This window comes from Malaclemys terrapin, chromosome 7 (assembly GCF_027887155.1).
Source record: "Malaclemys terrapin pileata isolate rMalTer1 chromosome 7, rMalTer1.hap1, whole genome shotgun sequence".
NCBI classification, from domain to species: domain Eukaryota; kingdom Metazoa; phylum Chordata; order Testudines; family Emydidae; genus Malaclemys; species Malaclemys terrapin.
In genome coordinates, this window is record NC_071511.1 from 115,110,366 (window position 1) to 115,129,212 (window position 18,847).

General features: G+C 42.3%; 1 protein-coding gene across 9 annotated transcripts in view; it reads right to left on the reverse strand.

The window, feature by feature from the left end:
- The window catches only part of ATRNL1 (attractin like 1), a 991,165-nt gene that overhangs the window by 731,978 nt on the left and 240,340 nt on the right, over window positions 1–18,847 (reverse strand). For all 9 annotated transcript variants that reach the window (XR_008445623.1, XM_054034053.1, XM_054034052.1 and 6 more), the window contains one exon: window positions 4,206–4,324. Coding sequence is in view for 8 of the 9 variants with exons in the window: in XM_054034053.1 (XP_053890028.1) it covers window positions 4,206–4,324 (119 nt within the window). In the remaining variant the exon portion in view is untranslated. The remainder of the gene's footprint in view (window positions 1–4,205; window positions 4,325–18,847) is intronic.

Genomic DNA, 18,847 nt, shown 5'->3' on the forward strand with positions numbered 1-18,847 from the left:
TTTTTTATTCCAATTACCCACTGCCTTCCCTGTTGTCAATGACTTATCAAAACTAATTGATAGTGGTTCAGTGTGTTTGTTAGCTAATTCTCTTAAGATCCAGAGACATATATATACTCTGGATCTGCTGATTAGTATAGTTCAAAGGTTTTTGTTGTTTTTTTAACCATTCCTCCTCTTCTTATCAACACCACAAATGAAAAAAAAAATCTTAATTTCTTCCTAAGTCTCAATACTTACCCATATTTTCTTGTGTAGAAACAATTCAGTGATTACTCTAAAATGGCTGATACAACCAATTCCATAAGACTTCTTATTTACAAATAGACCGTTTGATACTTTCTAGTATTTGTTTTTCTTGACCATCTATTTGGGTCAGTTAGTTGTATCTCAAAGCAAGATTGATTTATTTTTTTATAAACTCATTCTAATCCTAAAATATACGGAATACTTAGATATATGGTGAAGGTGAGCAATGGAGAGAAACAAAAACATTTTCAATAAACAAGAAGTAAAGTTTGCTAACAAAAAGTCCACCCTAGGGTTTGTGAAACTGCTTTTCTGTGACACCAAACAATCTCTGAGCCACAAAACCCAGTAGGATCAGTATTTAAAACTCCAGTTTATCATCCCAATATCTATATTTTAGCAATAGAGGCCTAAAATTGAGCAATATTTACTTTTTATATTGTGATTTTCTCTCTCTTCAATAAAATTCTGCTTTATTGACAACAAACTGACCTGGGTTTTAGATGGTATGAATTGATACAGTCAATTTCTTACGCTACATTGTGCCTCAGAGAAAAAAAAATCGAAACTCTGACCTTGAAACAGGAACTCATAATGGCTTCTACAGTACAGAGTCTAAGATCCAGAAAAGATTTAGTTCTACCTTGCCAAACAGTTCCACAGTACCAATGGAGAAGGCCTTTGTGAGCTCAGGTAGTGCCAGATAAATTACCTGAAAGTTACTATTGGCTACTACCGGAGGTAGCACTGCCTACTTGCTAAAACACCAAGCTAGCATGGTGGAGGTTTAGCTTTAATTCACAGTTCTGCCACTGAGTTGCTGTGTGACCTTGGGAAACTCAACATCTTGGTGCCTTAGTCTCCCAATTTACAGAATACTGGTATGCTACCCACTTTTGTAAAGTGCTTTGAAATCTAAAGATGAAAAGTACAAATCATCATCATCATTGTCTTCTATCTTTTCATGCAATCCTTAAACAAATCTACATATTTTTGCTTTATTCCAGCCCCCGTCTCCATTTCTCATAGACTGTTTATACCCTCAGACCTTTGAGAACCATCCTTATGAAATCCAATAGGCTTTCCTATGTTCTTTCACAGCAATTCTTTTAAACATCCAAGACAGCTTTTGTAATTTTTGGTTTTGTTTTTAAGGAAAAATCTTTTATCAAGATTGCAAGTGAATTTATCTCAGGGAAACTAAACAAATGCCCTCTGAATTCTGCTGTGCATTTAAGTGCTTGGCATATTGTCCAAGTACTGCTGTATGACACTGATACCATGAGTAAGTCAATCATAATTCGCACATTTAAAACCTGCTCAAAATTTACTGATAACCTAGCTTGCATTTTGCTGTCACTGGTGTTTGTGTAGTGAAGTAACAGGTAGATGGCAGTGAAATTCAAAACACAGCAAGAGTCAATGTTTCCTCTTTTTTTCCCCGTTTCAGTATTTCTATTTTACAGGAAACGTGCAGTCAAGGAAGGAAAGATGCATAAGAAATAAGAGCTCATGAAAACAACAGTACTCAGGAGACCATTGTAAATTTATATTAGTTATTAATATTCATCAACATGTTTATCAGTAACCTTCCCGAAATGGTGGCGAGAGTGGTCCCAATATATTGTAGATTCCACAATGTGTTGCAATTTCAAACACTATTGCTCTTTATTCCTATGGGCTAATTCTTTGACGGTCAGTAAAATGCTACAGTGTGGTGAGTTTATGGAATTTTTCATCTGTTTTAGCGGTAACCTTGCAGTACGTCTGATGCTTCATATGGGTGCCGTGTAAGAAATTAGATAGATTAATAGATTCAGTTAGGGCACCTGACTGAGAATCAGGAGACATGAGTTCTGTTCCAAGAATTGTCACTGACTCACTACATAACCGTAGGCAATTCACATAACTTCATTGCCTCAGTTTCCCCATCTGTAAAATGGTAATAATCATACTTATCCACCTTTGAAAAACACTTTGCAATCCATTGATAAAAAGCACTATGAAAGTTCTAAATATTATTACTATTATTTTCTGAGTCATTATTCTAGTGGGAGCTGTCAAAACGTCTCAATTTTGTAAACTGCTCCTTGTTATATTGTCTTGTAACATGATTGTGTAGGGTTTCCATTGTAAAGAATAAGTAATGAGTACTAAGCCTCATGGATGATGCTGTTGATCTGACAATAACTGTTCAGATTTCAGTGAAGCCTAGGGACTTAGGCACCTCTCTCTTATTGAAATTCAAGAGGAGTTGGATCATAGAATTGTAGCACTGGAAGGGACCTCGAGAGGTCATCTAATCCAGTCCCCTGCACTAATGGCAGGCCGAAGTATTATCTAGACCATCCCTAGTATGTGTTTGTCTAACTTGCACTTAATCACCAAAGATGGACATTCCACAACCTCCCTAGGCAATTTGTTCCAATGCTTAACTACCCTGACAGAAGTTTTTTCTAATGTCCAACCTAAACCGCCCTCACTGCAATTTAAGCCCATTGCTTCTTGTCCAACCCTCAGAGGTTAACTAAAACAATTTTTCTCCCTCTTCCTTGTAACAACCTTTTTATGTACTTGAAAACTGTTACCATGTGCCTTCTCAGTCTTCTCTTCTCCAAACTAAACAATCCCCTTTTTTTTTCCTCCAATCTTCCCTCATAGGTCATGTTTTCTAGACCTTTAATCATTTTTGTTGCTCTTCTCTGGACTCTCCAATTTGTCCACATCTTTCCTGAAATGTGCCACCCAGAACTGGACACAATACTCCCACTGAGGCCCAATCAGTGTGAAGTAGAATGGAATTACTTCTTCTGTCTTGCTTACAACACTCCTGCTAAGACATCCCAGAACGATGTTTGCTTTTTTGGCAACAGTGTTGACTCATATTTAGCTTGTGATCCACTATGACCCCCAGATACCTTTCCACAGTACTCCTCCTTGGGCAGTCATTTCCCATTTTGTATATGTGCAACAGATTATTCCTTTCTAAGTAAAGTACTCTGCATTTGTCCTTACTGAATTACATCCTATTTACTCCAGAACATTTCTCCAGTTTGTCCAAATCATTTAGAATTTTAATCCTATGTTAGATGTCCAATCTCTGCTAAACTTTTTGGTGAAAACTGAAACAAAAAAGTCACTTAGCACTTCTGCCATTTCCACATTTTCTGTTATTGCCTTTCCCCACTCATTTGAGAGTAATGGGCCTACCCTGTGTTGTAGAAAAATTTACTAGGCCTAAACTTTGGTTGGCTCAGGTAGGCCTGTATTTTTTGGCTTGGGCCTGAACTTTAGTCAAGTTAACTGGAAGAAGGGGGTTTTTGGAGAAAGGGGATTTTTTGAAGGCAGGGTGAAGGAAAAGTACAAAAACAGAACTATCTATAATCACAAGGCTGGTGATTCATAACTGCCCACTGGTAGTTTTAGGGGAAGCTTGTAACCACAAAGGGCAAAGTGAGAATAACATGAAAGCTTGCTATGTTATATTCCCTTGTATGGATATTGTGTTCCAAATATGGTAATAATGTTGATAAGAAAGGAAGTATGTATTACGAATTGTGGTTTTGTTCTATATAAGCCATTTAAAATCTGTGTTCAGGGGAACTGCCAGTTCACTGGTACCCACTGTGCATGCTCGAGAATAAAAAGGCCTCAGGCGATTCTGATCCAAACACAACGTGTGGTCGTTTTTTCCATGACACCTGTCCTTGGATGCCTATCTCCCATAGATTCCTTTAAAAATCCCAGCCAATACTGCCATATGTTAACTTTTTTATATGCTAACAGACTAAGAACTTAAATTACCTGGTAGGGTATAGGATAACTTAGAAAGTTTTAGTTGAAGGATGGGGAGCAGTCAAAAGTAAGGTAACAGAAAGTTCCAATTTTCAGATGTTTTTCCTTTGCATTATCACTCTGGATATGTTAACTATATATCCATAGACTCAAATACTCACCATACTGCAGTTACTGTTCGCTGAAATGCACTTCTTGTCATCACACCACTGGCAACCATTTGTATTGGCGGTACAACTGGCACAGTCTGCATATCTGTAACATCTGTCATCTGCAGCAGCTGTAGTACAAATGAGAGACAAAACAAATGGCAAGATGAAAGAGAGAGTGCACCACATTTCTTAATTCACACATTTTTAACAGCTGCTTGGGACAATATCTGGCATTTTTTCATTGCAAACAATCTAAGATGCAATTTACTTAATATGAAATCAACCATATTAGGTTAATGTTATTTACCCCCTTTAAAACACCTGTTCTTTAAACACATATTAGTTGAAGTTTCATAAGACCCTGACCTGTCAAAGAAACAGTCCTTGATTTGTAACCTATAGACTGATACTAGAACAGTACATGGATCAAAGAAACATGTTAATAGCCTTTTATTCTATCCCTTGTTCGTTAATTTAACAAAGTGAGGCCTGGTCTACACTACGACTTTAATTCGGATTTATCAGCTTTAATTCGAATTAACCCTGCAACCGTCCACACAACGACGCTATTTATTTCGATGTAAAGGGCCCTTTAAATCGATTTCTGTACTCCACCCCGACGAGAGGAGTAGTGCCAAAATCGATTTTAGCAATTCGAATTAGGGTTAGTGTGGCCGCAATTCGATGGTATTGGCCTCCGGGAGCTATCCCACAGTGCATCATTGTGACCGCTCTGGACAGCAATCTAAACTCGGATGCACTGGCCAGGTAGACAGGAAAAGCCCCGCGAACATTTGAATTCCATTTCCTGTTTGCCCAGCGTGGAGAGCACAGGTGACCACAGATAGCTCATCAGCACAGGTAACCATGCAGGCTGATAATCGAAAAAGAGCACCAGCATGGACCGTGAGGGAGGTACTGGATCTGATCGCTGTATGGGGAGAGGATTCAGTGCTTGCAGAACTTCGTTCTAAAAGACGAAATGCAAAAACTTTTGAAAAAATCTCCAAGGGCATGATGGAGAGAGGCCACAATAGGGACTCAGATCAGTGCCGCGTGAAAGTCAAGGAGCTCAGACAAGCCTATCAAAAAACAAAGGAGGCAAACGGTCGCTCCGGGTCAGAGCCGCGGACATGCCGCTTCTACGCCGAGCTGCATGCAATTCTAGGGGGGGCTGCCACCACTACCCCACCTGTGTTCGTGGATTCTGGGTCGGGGATAGTCTCATCAGCGACGCCTGAGGATTCTGCCGATGGGGTAGAGGAGGAGGAGGAGGAGGAGGAGGAGGATGAGCTTGCAGAGAGCACACAGCACTCCATTCTCCCCAACAGCCAGGATCTTTTTATCACCCTGACTGAAGTACCCTCCCAAGCCAGTACCCAGGACTCTGACCCCATGGAAGGGACCTCAGGTGAGTTTACCTTTTAAAATATAAAACTTGTTTTAAAAGCAAACGGTTTTTAATGATTACTTTGCCTGACTTTGCATTCGCGGTCAGTTCAGCTACTGGAAAAGTCTGTAGCTACTGGAAAAGTCTGTTAACGTGTATGGGGATGGAGCGGAAATCCTCCAGGGACATCTCCATGAAGCTCTCCTGGAGGTACTCCGAAAGCCTTGCCAGAAGGTTTCTGGGCAGTGCATCCTTATTCCCTCCTCCATGGTAGGACACTTGACCACGCCATGCTTGCAGCAAGTAATCTGGTATCATTGCCTGACAAAGCCTGGCAGCGTATGGTCCCGGTGTTTGCTGGCATTCAAGCAACATCCGTTCTTTATCTTGTTGTGTAATCCTCAGGAGAGTGATATCACTCCTGGTAACCTGGTTGAAATACGGGAACTTAATTAAGGGGACAGAGGTGGCCGTTCCTACTGGGCTGTTTGCCTGTGGCGGAAAATAAATCCTTCCCTGCAGTTAGCCAAGCGCAGATGGGAAATTGGCCCTGAGTTTTTCGCGTTTGGCTAGCAGGGATCTTCCCTGTTACCAGCCACGCGGTGGGGGGAGGGGTACCGTGATCATCCCAGAGAATTCATGGCGGGAGGGGGGCGGCGGCGGGGGGGGGGGTTAGTTTGGTGCCTGCAGGGATCTTCCCTGATACCAGCCACGCAGTGGGGGGGAGGGGTACAGCGATCATCCCAGAGAATTCATGGCGAGAGGGGGGGGGGGTTAGTTTGTTTTCTGGTGCTGCTGAATGTTAACAGAAAAACCGCAGCACTCTACTTGCCTGAAGGGGCCCAGACAAGCCCCCCCACACTGCCCCCCCCCCAACTGGCTGAGATTGGCCAGGCTTCTGCAGCACTCTACAGGCTATGCTTGGTATGTGGGAAAGGAGGGTGCAGAAGGTGTAAAACAATGGCTTACCATGGCCGCATGCAAGCCGAATTCTGTTGCCCAGACCTGTGATCTCTAGCAGCAAAGCCACAGGCACTCAGCATTAAGAGGCAAAATGCGACCTTGCACAGAAATCACATGTGCTATGTAATGTGAACAGTGTTGGTCACCGTGAAAGAGTATAAGCATTGTTCTGCAAAATGTAGCTTTTAAAACAATTCTCTCTTTTTTCCCCTCCCTACAGCAGCTGCAAATTCCTCAAGCCTCCCTCCTCCATCCCGAAGGTTATCACAGATAAGGCGTCGTAAGAAGAGAACGCGAGAGGAGATGTTTTCGGAAATTATGGAATCCAGCCGCAGTGACAGAGCTCATGTGAATGAGTGGAAGGAAACAGTTTCAAAGTATAGGAAAGAAGTCAGTGAACGTGAGGACAGGAGGGACCAACATGAGGAGAGGAGGGACCAACGTGAGGAGAGGAGAGACGCTCGAGACGAGAGGTGGCGGCAGGAAGACCAGAGGATGAAGGATGCAACGCTGGGGCTGCTCCAGCGTCTGGTGGAGGTTCAGGAATGGCTGCTGGAAAACAGACTGCTGCTTCAGCCCCTGTTCCACCCTCCCCCCTCCCCATGTTCCGTATCCTCCTCACCCAGACGTGTAAGAACTCGGGGGGGGGAGGCTCCGTACACCTTCCCATTCCACCCCAGTAGACAGCCCAAGCAAAAGGCTGTCATTTTTTTAACCTTTTCTTTGTGGCTTTTTCCTTCCCAGCAATCCTCCTCCCAAATACCACCCGGGTTCCCTCCCTCTTTTTCTAATCTATTAATAAAGAATAAATGATTTTTAAATGATAGTGACTTTATTTGGTTTGAAAGAAAGCTGGGAGAAGGGGCAGGGTGGGTTCCTTACAGAAAATCAGTCAATAAAGGGGGCGGGTTTTCATGAAGGAGAAACAAACAGATATTTCACACGGTAGCCTGGCCAGCCATGAAACTGGTTTTTAAAGCTTCTCTGATGCACAGCGCTTCATGGTGTGATCTTCTAATCGCCCTGGTGTCTGGCTGCGCGTAATCAGCAGCCAGGCGATTTGCCTCAGCCTCCCACCCCGCCATAAAGGTCTCCCCCTTACTTTCACAGAGATTGTGGAGCACACAGCAAGCAGAAATAACAATGGGGAGATTTCTTTGGCTGAGGTCAGAGCGAGTCAATAATGATCTCCAGCGACCTTTTAAACGGCCAAATGCACATTCTACCACCATTCTGCACTTGCTTAGCCTGTAGTTAAACAGCTCCTGACTCCTGTCCAGGCTGCCTGTGTATGGCTTCATAAGCCATGGCATTAAGGGGTAGGCTGGGTCCCCAAGAATAACTATGGGCATTTCAACATCCCCAACGGTTATTTTCTGGTCCGGAAAGTAAGTCCCTTGCTGCAGCCCTTTAAACAGAGTAGTGTTCCTGAAGACGCGAGCGTCATGAACCCTTCCCGCCCAGCCCGCGTTGATGTTGGTGAAACGTCCCTTGTGATCCACAAGTGCTTGCAGCACCATTGAAAAGTACCCCTTGCGGTTTATGTACTCGGTGGCTTGGTGCTCCGGTGCCAAGATAGGGATATGGGTTCCGTCTATTGCCCCACCACAGTTAGGGAATCCCATTGCAGCAAAACCATCCACTATAGCCTGCACATTTCCCAGAGTCACAAACTTTCGTAGCAGCACCTGAGTGATTGCTTTGGCTACTTGCATCACAGCAGCCCCCACAGTAGATTTGCCCACTCCAAATTGATTCCCGACTGACCGGTAGCTGTCTGGCGTTGCAAGCTTCCACAGGGCTATCGCCACGCGCTTCTCAACTGTGAGGGCTGCTCTCATCTTGGTATTCTGGCGTTTCAGGGCAGGGGACAGCAAGTCACAAAGTTCCATGAAAGTGCCCTTACGCATGCGAAAGTTCCGCAGACACTGGGAATCGTCCCAGACCTGCAACACTATGCGGTCCCACCAGTCTGTGCTTGTTTCCCTTGCCCAGAATCGGCGTTCCATGGATAGAATCTGCCCCATTAACAACATGATCTCCAAAGCACCGGGGCCTGTGCTTTCACTGAATTCTGTATCCGTGTCCATGTCCTCATCATGCTTGTCGCTGCGCTGCCGCCGCCGCTGCCTCCTCGCCTCGTTTCTCTGGTCCTGGCTGAGCATAAACTCCACGAGAACGCGCGAGGTGTTTACAATATTCATGACTGCTGTCTTGAGCTCAGCGGGCTCCATGCTTGCCATGGTATGGAGTCTGCAGTGTTCACCCACCCAGGAAAAAAGGCGCGAAAATGGTTGTCTGCTGTCTGTTGCTTTCATGCAGGGAGGGAGGGAGGAGGTGAGGCTGTACCCAGAACCACCTGCGACGATGTTTTTTGTCCCATCAGGCACTGGGATCTTAACCCACAATCCCAATGGGCGCGGGAGACTGCGGGAACTATGGGATAGCTATGGAATTGCTACCCACAGTGCAACGGTGCAGAAATCGACGCTAGCCCCGGTACTTGGACGCACACCACCGAAGTAATGTGCTTAGTGTGGCTGCATCCATTTCGACTTTATACAACCTGTTTTTCAAATCCGAATTATCTAAATTCGGATTAATCCCGTAGTGTAGACATACCCTCAGTAAGTATACTTTTAGGCTTGATCTCTTTACAGAAATAGTAGGTTATTATGCAAGAAGACAGCAGTAAAACAAGTAAAAACAAAACCTAACAAGATCATTCTGTAACTGATAAGAACCAATTCTAACTCTTAATTGATTTCATAAACTTTCAATACTGTATACAGTAGAACCTCAGTTACAAACATCTTGGGAGTGGAGGTTGTTCGTAACTCTGAAATGTTTGTAACAAAACGTTATGATAGCTCTTTCAAACGTTTACAACTGAACATTGACTTAATACAGTTTTGAAACTTTACTATGCAGAAGAAAAATGCTGCTTTTACCCATCTTAATTTAAACGAAACAAGTACAGAAACAGTTTCCTTACCTTGTCAAATCTTTTTTTTTTTAACTTTCCCTTTTTTTTTTTTTAGTAGTTTACATTTAACACAGTACTGTACTATATTTGCTGCTGCTGCTTCTTTTTATTTTTTTATTTATTTGGTCTCTGCTGCTACCTGATTGTATACTTCGGGTTCCAAATGAGATATGTGATTCACCGATCAGTTCGTAACTCTGGTGTTTGTAACTCTGAGGTTCGACTGTAGTAAATTACCATGGTTTTAAAAGAACAACTATTTGGAATATGCTACAAAGATAAACACTGTAATGTACATTTTACTAGATTTTCAATACAAAGTATATTCAAAGAATAGTTTGTTCTCCAATATATTGTTTTTATTTTACTCATCTTAACTATTTCACTTGTCATGTTACAATAATAGATAGTTTTGATATTTCTATACCCAACTTCTCTTGTGGGAAACCAATTGGAGTTGTTATTTTGGGGGCTTGTTTGTTTGTTTTTTGGGGTTTTCTGGCAATGAAGTAGCAAGTATATGGCATTTTGGATATTTCTCCACTGCCATAATTAGCAGACTAATCACACATTAATTTTTAAAAATATGTTTATACTTAGCTGTGAGCATGGCATTTACCATACTGAAAAGGTGGGTATGAGATTTACATGAAGATCAAAAGGTAAGTAAAATATACTGCAATATAATCTGTTTTACAAAAACATTAACCAATCTCTGTTTTGGTTTTACCTTAGCTAAATCATAACAGAACTTTAATATAGTCAGAAATCCGGTGGGATATATGCTGAGCTGTTCCAGGTTGCCCTTTAATCCCTTCAGTATCGGCTACATGAAGTCTAGGAGATGACCTAAAAATGAAGTCTAGATAACAGGATACAGCCATTTGGACATCCAAGGTATAAAGCTTTCCTCTGAGTTGGAGTGAGGCTTCAGAAAAAACATTGGAAGAGCCGTGGTTTGATTGAGGTGGAATGCAGAAAATATCTTGGGCATAAACTCAGGGTGTGACCCAAGAGAGACCTTTTCTTTGTGAAAGATTGTGAAACATAGGTCAGCTAGAAGTGCCTGAAGTTCAGACACTCTCCTAGCATAAGTAATTGCTACCAAAAACTGACAGAAGCAGCAAAGATGATGTTGCCAAAGGTTCAAAAGGATGATCCATTAAGTATGACAAAACCAAGTATCACAGATCCCATGTGAAATGTGTGTGGGTGTGTTGTCCTCAATGAAAACATCAAAATAATTGCTTAGTAGTTGGTGAAATGGACTGCAATTGATGAAACTAAACGCCTATGTCGAGGAGGCTTGGATCTCCTTCTAGAGACATCCCGGGCTCTTGGCTGGTAAAATGAGAACCTATAGTGAGATCAAGTTTAAACTTTTCATCATTAGAGTGTAAACTCTCAGAGAGCAGAGTTGCTCAAGAATTTTTTAACATGCACATGGTATCATACGGATTTTTTTTGGGGGGGAAACAGCTTAGAATCTTCAAACAAAAGGTCTTTGATGGAAATAGTTGTAGCCATGGAACGCAAAGCAGTGTCTGGTGCATCAATGGCTTCTTGAAGAGAAGTGCAGGCTCTGAGATGTCTTTCAGATATTATTGCCATGAACTGTCTCTTGTATTCTTCAATTTGTCTGCAAATTTCACTATTGATGACCAATTAACAAACATGTATTTGGAAGGCAAAGCCTGGTAATTTGATACCCTCAGTTGAAGACATGCAATGGTATAGGCTTTCCTTCCATACAGGATTTATTAGCTGCAATGACTACCAGAGTCTGAAATAAGATAGGTCAGTGGTTCTCAAACATTTCCCCCCCCCGCCCCCCCAAGGACCACTTGAAAATTGATGAGGGTCTCAGCGGACCACTTAATGATTTTTCCAAATGTTGTTTGTACCGTTAGCTAACTTTGGATAAAAGTGCTATATATATAAAAAAAAATTTTTTGTTCTACAAATAAAAGCACACAACTCGTATTTTAATATCAGTAGTCTTACCTTTCTAATGTGATGGATGTGCCCTCCCACCGCAGCAGCCCCCAAGCTGGGCTGGGAAGGAAGGGGTCTCTCCCCTGCCACAGCAGACACAGAGCTGAGGCTAGGAAGGAGGCCATCTCTCCCCGGCAGCCACAGCCCTGGAGCTGGGGAAAGTCACCTCTTCTTCTGCATATCCCAAATTCCCCCCACCCTCTAAGGTGCACACCTGCGTGGCTCCACTAATTAGGTGGGTTGCCCTTCATTCTTTTGTGTGCAGCCGCCCAGGCGTGCACCTTAAAGGGAACTATTCACGGATCACCTGAATGGAGCTCACGGACCACTGGTGGTCCACGGACCACAGTTTGAGAACCTCTGGGATAGGTGAAATAGTAGTCAAATTCCTGTTGAGGAACCGGGTAACACTTGTCCACACATTTGGCAGTATGTGGTACAGAAGCCGGTCTCTGCCAAAGTGTTTAAAAAGGGCTTTGTAAATGGGAAGGGCAACTCTTTCAGGTGCTGGAGCCTTCGGAATGTCTAAAAATTCATGCAGATTGCCTTGCACAACTTTCGCTAGGGATATGGCCGCCCTCATAATAAGATCCCGAAAGATCTTAAAGTCTTGAGGAGGAGAGAACTCTGCTGTTATGGTCTCATCAGAGGAAGATGAAGAAATGTAGGGAGGTAGTTCTGTGGCTTCATCCCTGGGTTTCTCTTCCTCAGTTGGTCCCAACATTGGGGGTGGCTGATGGGCCAGAAGGGGGTCTTCCCTGACAGGAATAGAGGCTAGAGATGCTGACTTTCTTCCCAACTGCACTGCAGATGGGGATCTAGAAACACAGGGCAATCCAGAGTGCCCAGTAAGGCAAGGGTGGGTAGTTCAATCTCTGCACTGGTGGACACTAAGCTGGCTTATAAGCTTTCCTGTTCCATACCATGGGTTAGAGCCGTGTCTGTAGAACGTGACCTGAAAGGTGATCTAAAAGACCTTGCAAGATGAATAGGTCATGCTCCAAATTTGAACAAGAGGAGGAGCTGCTCTGGTGGGTGGCAGGGGAGACAACAGCCAGCAATGCATGCTGTTACATGGACAGTAATGCTAGAGTTGAAGCTGGTTTTGTTAGACAAGTTAGATGTCTTCAAGTCACCAGGGTCTGATGAAATGCATCCTAGAATATTCAAGGAGATGACTGAGGAGATATCTGAGCCATTAGCTATTATCTTTGAAAAGTCATGGAAGACGGGAGAGATTCCAGAAGACTGGAAAAGGGCAAATATAGTGCCAATCTATAAAAAGGGAAATAAGGACAACCCAGGGAATTACAGACCAATCAGCTTCATTTCTCTACCCGGAAAGATAATGGAGCAAATAATTACGCAATGAATTTGCAAACATCTAGAAGATAATAAGGTCAAGTAACAGTCAACATGGATTTGTCAAGAACAAATTGTATCAAACCAACCTGATAGCTTTCTTTGACAGGATAACAAGCCTTGTTGAAAGGGGGGAAGCAGTAGACATGGTACATCTTGACTTTAGTAAAGTTTTTGATACGGTCTTGCATGACCTTCTCATAAACAAACTAGGGAAATGCAACCTAGATGGAGCTACTATAAGGTGGGTACAAAACTGGTTGGAAAATTTTTCCCAGAGAGTAGTTATCAGTGGTTCACAGTCATGCTGGAAGGGCATAACGAGTGGGGTCCTGCAGGGATCAGTTCTGGGTCCGGTTCTGTTCAATATCTTCATCAATTATTTAGATAATGGCATAGAGAGTACATTTATAAAGTTTTCAGATGATACCAAGCTGGGAGGGGTTGCAAGTGCTTTGGAGGATAGAATTAAAATTCAAAATGATCTGGACAAACTGGAGAAATGGTCTGAAGTAAATAGGATGAAATTCAACAAGGACAAATGCAAAGTACTCCATTTAGGAAGGAACAATACATTGCACACATACAAAATGGGAAATGACTGCCTGGGAAGGAATACTGCAGAAAGGGATCTGGGGGTCATAGTGGACCATAAGCTAAATATGCATCAACAGTATAACACTGTTGCAAAAAAAGCGAACATCGTTCTGGGATGTATTAGCAGGAGTATTGTAAGCAAGTCACAAGTAGTAATTCTTCTGCTCTACTCCACGCTGATAAGGCCTCAGCTGGAGTACTGTGTCCAGTTCTGGGTGCCACGTTTCAGGGAAGATGTGGACAAATTGGAGAAAGTCCAGCGAAGAGCAACAAAAATGATTAAAGGTCTAGAAAACATGACCTATGAGGGAAGATTGAAAAAATTGGGTTTGTTTAGTCTGGAGAAGAGAAGACTGAAAGGGGACATAACAGTTTTCAAGTACATTAAAAGGTTGTTACAAGGAAGAGGGAGAAAAATTGTTTTAGTTAAACTCTGAGGGTAGGACAAGAAGCAATGGACTTAAATTACAGTGAGGGCGGTTTAGGTTGGACATTAGGAAAAACTTCTGTCAGGGTAGTTAAGCATTGGAACAAATTGCCTAGGGAGGTTGTGGAATGTCCATCTTTGGCGATTAAGTGCAAGTTAGACAAACACCTACTAGGGATGGTCTAGATAATACTTTGGCCAGCCATGAATGTAGGGGACTGGACTAGATGACCTCTCGAGATCCCTTCCAGTTCTATGATTCAGGTGGACTGCAGAGGACAAAATGCTGACTAATATCCAGACTCTGCCAATGGTGCTCACAGTGCCAGCATTATATATAGTGTTGATATTATCATGGTGCTGATTGAGCAGACAAGGAAGACAGAGCCAATATGGCTGAAGTCGCTGCTGCTTCTGGTACCAGATGTTGAAGCAGCAACAAATCAGGCACAGAAAGGTACAGCAGGCCTTTGCTGCAAAGACCATCTATGGTGTTGCTGGTACCAAAACAGGAGGTAAGTGCTCCACAGACAATACCCAACTGTGCCACAGTGGAGGTAGTTCCCAGCAGCAAAAATGAAAGCACCAGTCTTGATGGCCATGTTGGAGTCAATGGTGCCAACTCAGACAGTACCAGTGAACATAGATGTTTATAACCTTATTTCAGCACAGTGCCGGAGGACTTCTTAGATCATTTATTCTATTCACGTGACAACGTATGAGACCTAGATAATCTATCAGCCTCAGCGGATGAAGATAACTTCTGCTTCAAAGAGGCTACAGGAGAAGAAGGTGGCCTCTTCAGATTTTGGTTTTGGGGCTGGAACAGCCAGAGGGGCAATCCTCATAGAATCACAGAAGTGTAGGACTGGAAGGGATCTTGAGAGGTCATCTGGTCCAGTCCCCAACACTCAAGGCCAGACTGCACAATAAGTAGACCATTCCTGACAGGTGATTGTCAAACCTGTTCTTGAAAACCTCCAATGACGGAGATTCCACAACCTCCCTAGGCAATTTGTTCCAATATTTAACTCGCCTGACAGGAAGTTTTTCCTAATGTCCAACCTAAACCGCCCTTACTGCAATTTAAGTCCATTGCTTCTTGTCCTAGCCTCAGAGGTTAACAAGAATCATTTTTCTCCCTCCTCCTTGTAACAATCTTTTACGTACTTGAAAATTGTTATCATCAGTATTTGAAACTCCAGTTTATCATCCCAATATCTATATGCTGTTACTTATCACCTTATTATCGTCTATGCATTTGCAACTTCATTGCTTAATTATTTGCTCCATTATCTTTCCAGGTACTGAAGATAAGCTGAATGTTCTGTTATTCCCCAGATTGTCCTTATTACCCCTTTTTATATATACAGCTCTACCCAGATATAACACTGTCCTCAAGGGAGCCGAAAAATCTTACTCCGTTATAGGTGAAATCACGTTATATTGAACTTGCTTTGATCCGCCAGACTGCGCAGCCCCGTCCCCCTGGAGCGCTGCTTTACCGCATTATATCCAAATTCATGTTATATCAGGTAGCGTTATATCGGGGTAGAGGTGTATATAAATTGGTACTGTATTTGCACTCTTCCAGTCCTCTGGAATCTCTCCCGTCTTTCATGAGTTTTTGAAGATAATGCTAATAATGGCCAGTAAAGAAAACCAAAGTTCAAGAATAACAGGGAACTCCAACTCTCACATGAGCGGTCAGAAGGAACTGACAGGGAGACAGTAACCAGGCCCATTTTATACCCTCAACTCTGCACAAGGATAGCGGGGGGTGCATACACTACTCATTGGTACTGCTGGCAAAAGTCTCGAAATCAAGTGCACTGAGCACTTATACAAATATACACCTACAGTGGAATCTATATGTGAACAATCACTATTCAAGGTGTATCCTTTCTGTACTGCTGTATGGTTGTGAAACATGGACACTATGCCTCTCAGACTGGGCAAAGCTGGAGGTTTTTTCCACACAAAATGCCAACATTGTATATTGGACATAAAGTGAAACAACTACATTCATAATGCAGATGTTTACGGTCGCTCTGGTCTACAGACTAGTGGGGCTATTATCTGCAGCTTACGCTTTTCAGACATGTCAACAGAATGCTCCAAGATGTTCTGGTGAAAGCCATTCCTCGGGTGGCTTGTAATATATGAGAAAACTCCACTAACCAAGGGGTGGAGGCAGCCCAGAGGCAGACTCCCATTACATGGGTGCATTAACTCTGTTTTGATGTTGGACTTTTGGCCTGTCAAGCCCTTGCAGCTACACAGAAACAGACTAAATTGCAAACGATTGCTACAGCTGACCATACGGCTAAGCACTGAAGACGACGACCATAGTGGTGAGGAGGCATTGAGCCACATTATGCATACCTTGGATCTTCACAAATGCCTGAAGGTCTACAGGACTTCTCCAGGATTAGAATGCCATTCCCCTTGCCTTCGATTCGAGGAATCAAACCTCATTCCCCCTCCCTAATGAATATTTCCACTGCCTTTTCATGATTTATTTGTGTATATATATATGTTTATATATATATATGAATGAGACGACATGATTTGGCTTTTTAGGATGATCAACCTATTTTTTGTTGCTTTTGAAGTTAGAAATTTTCAAGATTTGGAGGGGACAAAAAGAGTGGGAGGGGCAAAGTTTTTTAGATCCCTTATGAAATGGTTTACAGAAAAATAAGAAAAAGACAAGAAACATTCTTCAGAAGGCAATTTTGTGTGGTTGACATCTTTCTATGCTACCCAGCATTTGTTTTGAGCAATCATCAAATCATAATATGTTTGCAACTTTACATCCTGATGGGAGACAGTTCAGGAGAAAATTGACTGAAAAGTAAACTAGGTTTATATTAGAGGTACAGCAAACATGCAGAAAGTACAATGATAAAACAAACATTTAAAGTATTTCAGCAGTTTAATATTATGGAGCTTATACATGTGTTGCACAGCCACATTTTGAGTGAACCGTTTTATATTATTCTCTCAGAAAGATACACAGAATGAGTATCAGATATGTGGAGTTGTACTGTATATCTGTGTTCATGTAAACGACAAAAAAAAAAAAACACTTTCAACAGCAATTTAGCTCACAAATTTTAAATTTACAGTTTAGGAATGGTGAACAATAGCAATTGATAACGATAACTTGCTAGTTGAATCAATACAGTTATGATGCCAAACACACATTTTGACATACTACAACATAAAGAATGCAAAAACTGGCTCAGTTCAGTGTTTTTCCACCTGTGACTGTAGTATAATCCCTTACCCAATTCTCCAGTTAGACCTGTGAACTATCTGAGCAAATGACACTTCCTCTATCTGCTATTTGCGTATACAGACATGACTATATTGTTAATTTTCATTTTGGGAACCTGTGCTCTGGCTGCTATAATGGTTTCCATGGCTCAGAATAATGTGGGTAATTTTTTTTTAACACCGCAAAGCAGGGAAAGGTGGAGAGAGAGGAAGGTCAGTTCTCTGACTATATTTGAGCCCCCTGGGCCAAATTCTCTTCTCATTTTTATCAGTGTAAATTCAGAGTAACTCCACTGATGTAAATGGAGCTATTTTGGATCTACTCCAGTGTAACTGACAGAAGAATTTAGGTCCTTTTATTTATTCCTATCAGTTATGGTTTGAGTACTCTCTCTTTCATTTACAGACCTGTAATTTATCACCCTACTCATGGTTCTGCAAACCTGGCACTACAAGGATGGGCTAACCGTAATCCTCACTAATATATCACTCCAAAGGTCAGACAAACTTTCACCAGAGCATAAGCAAGATGGTCCATTTCAACTCATTATTAATGTAGAGTGTTCTTCAATCACCATTATATTTTGTAAGCACCACTTTATAGTGTTTTACACAGGACAGGTGCAGGATATAAAACATGCTAGGCAGTAAGATTTGTGAATAGTAGATGTAAACTACAACTAATTTATACAATATATGATTCTGAAGGGGTGTAGCTGGCCCTTTGTGACCCTCTGCTGGAGGTTTTGCCCTAGTAAGGAGCAGCAAAGGTGGGTCCCTCCAGGTCTGCCTAAAAAGCCTGCACACCTCAAATTCAAGCTCTTTTCCCTCATCTACTGGTCCACTCAATCTTGCTGCCACCTCCATCTATTCTCATTTCCCTTACTCCCCACTATCACTCAGTCTAGTTTTTCTGCTTTTCACTTATCTTCCCCCTATCTGTGATGCCTCCTATATCTGGTGCACTTTTCCTATCCTCATCCAATAAGCACCTTCTTTCTCTGTCCTCAAATTTCTCTTTAAAACCCACTGTTTCAAGCAATGCTTCCTTTCTTTTCATCAGTGATCCCCCTCCCCCTTTACAGCTCTTGAACCACATCTTCGCTAGTGTTTTACTATCTTATATAGACCTGACTCTCTTTAGAGATGGGAAACATGTCATAGTTTTGTTTGGAAAGCTATATATAATAGCTATATAATGTTTATAAAATTATTAACCGCTAACATTATAAAAACACCTGCAGACCAGCACTAACACTGATGTTTCTGATGTCAAAAGAAAAGCAGATGGGTCAATTTGATGATAATATTTCTTAAAACTTAGTGACCTCCAAAACGATGTATAAGAACATAAGAACGGTCATACTGTGTCAGACCAAAGGTCCATCAAGCCCAGTATCCTGTCTTCCGACAGTGGCCAATGCCGGGTGCCCCAGAGGGAATGAACAGAACAGGTCAACATTAGGTGATCCATTCCCTGTTGCTCATTCCCAGCTTCTGGCAAACAGAGGCTATGGACACCATCCTGGCTAATAGCCATTGATGGACTGATCCTCCAGGAATTTATCTAGTTCTTTTTTAAACCCTGTTATAGTCTTTGCCTTCACAACATCCTCTGGCAAAGAGTTCCACAGGTTGACTGGGCGCTG